The sequence below is a fragment of the Rhinatrema bivittatum genome, chromosome 5 (genome assembly GCF_901001135.1).
Source record: "Rhinatrema bivittatum chromosome 5, aRhiBiv1.1, whole genome shotgun sequence".
In the NCBI taxonomy this organism is placed as follows: domain Eukaryota; kingdom Metazoa; phylum Chordata; class Amphibia; order Gymnophiona; family Rhinatrematidae; genus Rhinatrema; species Rhinatrema bivittatum.
In genome coordinates this window covers 214,390,582-214,398,765 of record NC_042619.1, presented here as the reverse complement: position 1 = coordinate 214,398,765, position 8,184 = coordinate 214,390,582, and the positions used below count along the sequence as shown (strand labels likewise).

The window sequence follows — 8,184 nt, the reverse complement described above, 5'->3', positions numbered from 1 at the left end:
GTAGGTCTTGGGGGGGTCAGGAGGGTGGGGGGTTGTAGTTAGTATGGCTCTCACGGAATTACATTTTAAAATAAGTGGCGTTCATGGCTCTCTCAGCCAAAAAGGTTCCCGACCCCTGTTCTAGATAAAAAGCATGATTGGTGTACATTGATATTTTAAGAGAGTCACATTACTTCCTCCTCCAACTCTGCATTCATTTACATTCTAATCTTACCAATGAAGGTTCTCTGCCAGCCACTGCTAAACCCATCTCAAGGTGACTTCTCCTAAATCTTCTATTATTAATGCAAGTGACAAAGAACTTCACACTTCTCATACCTCTCAAAGTAACAAGTTCATCATTACTCAAACTCCTAACCAAGGACTTGTGTAGTGCTTCTCTTTGTTCACCACTCCTCAGTTCTTGTAGCCTAACACATGCTTTGCAACCAAGAACCTGGCTTAGAGCACTTGTGTTTTCCAGGTCTCAGCAGGTCAAGTTTTACACTTTCATGCATGTGTCTTGTAACATGGTTAAAGAAATTCAAATGACTCATTGTTTTGTTTGATTTTGCCTGTAATTATTCCAACATTTGTGGCTTTTGTGAGATTACTGATATAACCCTGTCCTTGGGAACCCCCCCAGCCAGTCAGGTTTTCAGGATATCCACAATGAATATGCATGAGAGAAATTCTGCATATTATGGAGGCAGTGCATGCAAACTTCATTGTGGATATCCTGAAAACCTGACTGGCTGGGGTGGGGGGTCCCAGGACAGGTTTGGGAACTACTGCTCTACTTAGATCAGGGGTAGGCAACTCCAGTCCTGGAGTGTCACAAACAGGTCTGGTTTTCAGGATATCTACAATAAATATACAGAGATATAATTGCATACAATGGAGGTAGTGCATGCAAATATACATCATCCTGAAAACCAGATCTGTTTGTGGCACTCCAGGACTGGCTTTGCCTACCCCTGACCTAGATTGTACAATTGAGACTCATCACTTAGGTAAAGCATTATAATTCCCTTGCCCTTCTAGGGCAACATGCATAAAGCATGATCCAGTATTTCGTAAAGGGACGACAACACAAAATGTAACCCCAGGAATGACTCACAATATAAAGAGAACAGAACACTGTCCTGTAGCCCTTGTTCTGTATTTGTATTCACATATTTCATCAGTGACACTTCACAGGGCCAGGGGGATAATAGATTCAAGCAGATCTCATACACCCTCATATTCAAGTTTCAAATCAATTACTTTTCCAAAAGAGCAACACAAATACGCTTTTCCTCTTATTTCAATGGCATGTTTTTTCACCTGGGGAATAATTTGCTTTTCATGTATTATATTTCTTTATTTATATCATACCACATACTTTTTCTCCAGCTCTAAAAATACACACAGCCAGTTTCTGATTTCCTAATACATAGCACCGTAGATTTTCATTTAACAAAGGCAGCTCTTCCTATCATCTCTTTTTCCATGGAAAAGGTTTTAAAGCAATTTTGTTACCTTTTACATTAGTCTTCTTGTAATGCTTCCATTAATTTTATGTTCATTTTAACAGATGGTCAAGGAAAATGTGGATGAACTGGCTTGGGAAAACAGGTCAATGGACACATTTAGTAAAAGCAAGTATTGTAATGTACAGGGGTGAACAAGCCAGGGCTTTAGGATCCTTCACAGTCTAGCATTCCTCTCCAAGTATTTACAATTAATTGTCAGGAAATTTACAGTACTCATAGGGCACTTCCTTTTTTTTTTTTTTACCAAGACAATACTTAGACTTTATGAAAAGGCAACGTACAGAGTAAACACACACCACTAAAATTCTACAAAAAAATCCACCCTGTAATCGGTATGTGACTGTGATGCTCTGTCACAATTAAAGAGACACCATCACCTTTTTCCTGCTGGCTCAATTATTTAATTTCCCCCAAAATGTCATAGGAGAATTTTAAAGGCATACTTAGTCCAGTAAAGATAGTCCCACTTTTTCTTTTACACATATATTTGGAGGAAAAAAAAAAAAGCAAATGCAATTTTAGCCCTATGGTATTTGATGACAGTGCTTTCAGTTTTAGAAGCCCAGTGTTGATGAGGATGCACACTGCAGACATGGACGGTTCAAGCTGAAGATCGTACAAGCAGCAGGCGAAGTCCATAGCAAAAAGATTAATGAAGCAATGGAAAAAAAAATATGGGAAAAGAAATGACCCAGGCAAGGACAAATCAGCCCCCATTTTATTTTTAGGCGTTCAATTCTTTTGAAAAATAAAATTGCCAGTCTGGAATGAAATCCAGGAAAAGAGATTGTCCCTTTAATGACTGTACACACTAGCACCAGCACACAGTCATTGATTTGCCCCAGCAAAGGCACCCCCCCCCCCCCACCTTAAATGGAAAAACATCTTGGGATGAGCTGGGCGTATAAACAGATTCTCACTGTCCTTTCATCAAGAGAGAAAATTACTAAAGCAAAGCCAAATCACCCCACTTTACTGTTGGCTCCACTAAACTTGGTTTAAGGAACAGTGTTTCTGAACCTCACCTGTCTCACCAGCAGTTGTGAGAAGCACCATTGGGGGGGAAAAAAAAAGAGCTCTGAAAGGCATGATGGCATTTGTCTGTGAAGAGAAACATTACAGGGGACACTGCACTTTGAAACTGTGTTGGGGATTCAGTAAAAAGTCAGTGTGGATGGGGGAACTGCCCCCACCTTTGCTCATCACTTAGCACCAGGGAGCTCCCCTCCTCCCATGATGATACTTCAGAAGTGGGGGGGGGGGGGGGAGGGAGGGCAGAGGCCTTTATTTCAGACCATTTCAATCAAAGCCCAGAACGATCTCTTGATTTTTTTTTTTTTTATAATACAAAACTGTACTTCTTATGGTCATTATCCCTTTCTTCCCAACATCTCCTTTCCCAAGTTTCCTCTTCAGCTCCTTTCATGTGTTACACGTATCAGTGTGATACCTGCACAGGGTTGGATGAGAACAGGCACAACAGTGCCCTAAATGACTTAAACTTCATAAAGATGGGAGTGGCTAAGTAGGAGGAGCTTTCAAAGCTTGATATCTTCTCAGTCAAAATAAAAACCAGAATGAAACAAGGGAGATCTTAAGCTTTTTTTTTTAAACTTCCAAATGAATTATTTACAAAACTAAGCTCATTTTGCTAGTGCAGAAATTTGAAGGGATAAGAAATGGATGGATATGAAATTGTGAAGAGTTAATTTAATGGGCTAAGGTCATTGATTAGGGACAGCCAACTTGGCACTTCCAAGTTTAGAATAGCAGTGTGCTTTAAAGTTCAAAGCCAGAGCATTTATTCTATGGGAGGATATGCGACTCTTCATTCAAACATTCCTTCAACTTTTTCAAGTAATACACCGGTTCACTTCCAAGGTAGCCTAACACATTGGCAAAGAAATGAAGAACCCAACTCATTCAGTTGTTGAACACATAAAAGGAATTATATTTTTTTTTTTTTAAAAAACTTGGTCAGATTGTAGTGTGGAGAACTTTACAGGGCTGTCTGCAGGTAAATCTTTTGCAGTATTTGCTTACAGCAGAAGCCAAACTGGTTTCTACATTGCACTGTAGTTTTTCTTAAAAGGTGTGCATTTTGTTTTAAACAATTACATACATATTAAAAAATCAGCATTTCCCTGCGTCAACTTAATTAAAACATTAATACTCTCAGACAACACATCTGAAAATGGCAAAACCATGAGCTGGTCCCCTTTTCCCCATTTACAACAAAGTAAATCGAGACAAAATTACAAACACATTTCACTATATGATTAATAATAAAAATCAGTTTTTCTTTTATAAAGTTGCCCAAAATGCAAGGGATGTGCATAGGTTCACAACTTAAGTCATTATAATTTTATTTAATTCCCTTGGGTGCTTTTTCCCTATGAATGCGGAATGTATGTTGTAGATTACAGGTTGTTCAACACAGATACACCAACAGCATGAATGCTTGCAACTGCCCACATGCATTAAGACCAGACTTCAAAAATCTGTAAACCATGTACAGAGTGCTTCAAAGAGACAGTATCCACATAACGAAGGATGAGACACAAAAAAGCATGAAACAGTGGGAAATATTACTATATAATGGAAACAGAAAGGCCTTAAAAAAGAACAAATCTGCTCTTTTAATATACCTAGACTAATTACTTCAAATAAATAATAGAAAGCAAAGATTTCTGATCCATGAAATAAGACTCAAAAAATAAGACTGTTCTACCCCCCCCAGTAAAAGTAATAATTATTTTAATTATTAAAATAGATTATAGAAAGCAGCATTTCCTTTGTGCAGGGTTTGGGGGACCTTTGAAATTAAAAGCTATGTTTTTTATTTTTTTTTAAATATACCATTCCAAAGGACTAAATAATGCATATGTTTAAAAGATACATTTCAATAAAACCTAGGAAAACAGATTAAACAAAGATACTGTCTCTTTAAATTTGTGTTTAAAATTTGTACTTGTTTCCCCTTCCCATCTATTAGGACATGACAATAATTATAAATTTAGATCACACTACTTCTAGGTAGTCTCTAGGGGCCAAGATCTGTTGACACAAGGTCAATAACAAAGAGGTTTTTCTGACCACTGTACAAGACGATTTTCCAGTAATGGTAAAATTCTTCTGTTGTCTGGTGAGCAGCTCTAATAGACCCAGGAGACTGGAAGCCACTGTGGTGCAGTGCACACCAGCTCAATGGCTTCCTCCAGATGCCTGATTGTTTCATCAATTTCATTGTTGATAATTGTTAGATCAAAGTAGTGTGCATATGTTCTCTGTAAGATTTCAGATTCCTTTTGTAAGCGTTGAAGGGATTCATCCTGCAAGGAGAAGTAGAGAAAGTGAAAGAAAACTCATTAGTATTGGCTCCTATTTGTTAGATCTGAGTACAGTAATTAGCTACTTAAACAAGTGCAAACAGCTCTCTTCACAATCTCCATGTGCCCTTTTCATGCTCCCTACATTTCCATTTTTCTTAGACTCACTCAATTCTTGAGGACAGCAACCACAAATATGAGGCACAAGATCCCCAATAAGAAGCGTTCAGATACGGGGGAGGAACTGGGAGCCAGCCTTAGTGTCTTATTTAAGTCTTTCAAAGGGGACAAAGGCTAAGACTTGAACACTAGTACAGGTCTGAAGTAGGAAGGGTCCTCATAAGTATGCTAGATGATTCAACAAACTGTAGCTGGGTCAGGCTTCCCAGCCATAAGCACTACTTGCTTTGGAGAAAATTCAGGCAAGGCTGCTTTTTTGGGGTTTTGAAGGAGATTTTCAGATTTGAAATGAAACATCTTACAAAAGGATCACAACTAATCAGATTGTAAAGTTTGAAGTCTATCCCCACATTTATATAGCATCTCCCTTGGGTGCGCGGGGGAACCTTATCCTTCCCTGCAATATGGGGCTTTGCACAGAGAAATTTCCATAACAGTAAAGACTCAGAAATTAATTTACTTAAATTTCTAACACACCTGGGTGGATACCTACCAAACCTCCGAAGCCCCGCCATGGCATTCCCAGATTCAGGTACATGTGGATCTCCTCAGTGGTGCCTACAGAACCCACAGTCCCAGAAAAAATAAACTGCAGCACACCTAGAATAAGCTCTAGCTAAGCATGGTGGCACCCAGCATACCAGCTGGTCCAGAAAGGTAGCATGCCTAGCGCACTGAGTAGTGCCCATGATACTCCACCAGGTCTGAAGAGCCACTAAGCACTGAGAAACTGCTCCAGCTGCCCGTGAAGCAGACCTCTGCCACCCACAACCTTCTGCTCCATCATGGCTCTAATCATTTTCTGTAGTAAATCCCCTTTCCTATAGGGGCTACTGACACAATTAAAATGGTTCCATCAGATGCCAAGGAGGAAATACAGGTGCCCTCACTTCCCAGAGAAACCTGTAAAACCTTTCTAATTGAGGTAAGCTGGCAAAAAAGGGGAAAAGCTTTAAAATTTCAACGTGTCTGTTGCAGCAGCATGGTGCTTGCCCAATGAGTCCAGATTAAGAACTGGAAGGAAGCACAAGTCTGTGCTGAAGATTGGCCACTGTTGGAAACAGAATACTGGGCTTGATGGATTTTTGGGCTGACTCAGAGTGGCAAATCTTATGTTCTGAGGAGGGAAAGCTTTGGTCTATTACATCCCACAGAGTATATCCATTGACAGCATCTGTTGGAGAATTATAATAGAAAAGCACATTTGCCTTTGTGAAAGAGGTGAAAGAGCTAAAAGAGAGCAGAGGAACCGGGCAAGATGACATAACAAGAATAAAAAATTCCTTTCCTCCATGACATCCAGCACACCTCCTCCAGAAATGTCAGGTGGTGCAGAGGTACCTATGGTGCCTTGCAAAAATCTCCACAGCCCTCTACATTTTTCAAATACTGCTGCCTAAAATATATAAATCAAAATGCATTAAAATAGGGGATGGTTTAATTGTTCTACACAACACACTCCATACTTTCATTAGGAAAGAACAATTAAAGAAATATTCCATATGTAATTAAGAATACAAAACAAAAAGTCTCTATTACATAAATCTTCACACTCCTTGAGGCAATGCTTGGCGGAAGCCCCTTTTGTCAGCAACAACCATCATGAGTTTTTTTTAAGATAAGTGTCTACCAACTTTGCACAGGGAGATGGTGAAGTTTTTGCCCATTCTTCTAGGGAGAAGAGCTCAAGCCCTTAGAGGTTGGTTGGGGATCGTCTATGCACTGCAGTCTTCAGGTTTTGCCACAGACTTTCTATTGGATTCAGGTCTGGGTTTTGAGTGGGCCACTCAAGGATGTTCATTTTTGTCTTGATTAGCCCCTCCTTTGGTGCATTTGCTTTGTGATTAGGATCATCGTTCTAATGGAATGTGAATCTTTTTCTCAGTCCCATGTTTGTGGCAGATTATAATAAGTTTTCCTCCAGTATCTGCCAATACTTTGCTCGACTGATAAATTATTACTTACGTGATAATTTCCTTTTCTTTAGGATAGTCAGATGAATCCAGAACAAGTGGGTTATGCACCTCTACCAGCAGATGGAGATGGAGTAAACTGACATCACAGTACATATACCCCTGCAGTGACATCAGTCTGCCAGTATGCTTTTCAAAAGCAACTGTGTACAGACTAGGAAAATTCTTGATTGAAAACAGATAACTATTTTAATACTCAGCCAACAGGCAACACTGATCTCAGACAAGAATGTTTAAACTTAAGTCTATCTCTGTAACACTTAGACAAACAAGAGGACCTTAAAGCAATCATTTGGCAGCTATAAGAGGGAAGCTGCATTCATCTGACTGTCCTAAAGAAAAGGAAATTATCAGATAAGTATTTTCTCATTTCTTAGCGTCCAGTCAGATGAATCCGGAACAAGCTACTCCCAAATAGGGCGGGAGACTGTCCTCGGTCCAGTCAAAACTGTACATGCAAAGGCCACATCCTCCTGGGCCTGCACATCCAGATAATACCTGGAAAAGGTGTGTAAGGAGGACCACGTCGCAGTTTGGCAAATGTCAACAGGGGCAACAATCTAACTTCTGCCCATGACACTGCTTGAGCCCTACTGGAATGAGCTCTAATCTGACTAGATAATGGCTTCAACGCATCCACGGATGCAGCTGTAACTACCTCCTTAATCCAACGAGTTATTGTAGCCCATGAAGCCAGCTCTCCCTGTCTAATACTGCTGTGAAGAACAAACATGTCATCCGACTTCCGGAAAGACTTGTCTTGCTTAGTCCAAGGGTTGCAAGAGACTATACTCCTCTGCATCTCTCTCTGTCTAAAGATGGCAGGGAGATGGACTGATTCAAGTGAAACTCAGTGACCACCTTCGGTAAAAAGGAAGGAATAGTACACAGCTATACTGCTCCTGGAGTCACCTGAAGGAAAGGCTCACGGCAAGACAAGGCTTGGAGTTCAGAAGCTTTGCCTGCATAGCAAATTGCCACAAGGAACACTGTTTTCAAGGTCAGTAACCTCAAGGATAGTGTACACAGTGGTCTAAACGTAGGACCCGCCAAGAAATCCAATACCAAATTAAGACTCCAAAGGGAGGACAAAGATGGTTCACTACTTTCAGAAAACAGGCCACATCAGGATGAGCTGACAAGGATCCACCATTTACCTGACCCCTGAAACAGGCAAGAGCCGCTACT

The 8,184-nt window shown here is 40.2% G+C and overlaps 1 protein-coding gene across 8 annotated transcripts in view; it reads right to left on the bottom strand.

The window, feature by feature from the left end:
• Window positions 1-1,742: 1,742 nt before the first annotated feature.
• The window catches only part of CASK (calcium/calmodulin dependent serine protein kinase), a 1,033,919-nt gene continuing 1,027,477 nt past the window's right edge, over window positions 1,743-8,184 (bottom strand). For all 8 annotated transcript variants that reach the window (XM_029603127.1, XM_029603128.1, XM_029603131.1 and 5 more), the window contains one exon: window positions 1,743-4,846. In XM_029603127.1, coding sequence (XP_029458987.1) covers window positions 4,670-4,846 — 177 coding nt within the window. In that variant the 3' untranslated portion in view covers window positions 1,743-4,669. The remainder of the gene's footprint in view (window positions 4,847-8,184) is intronic.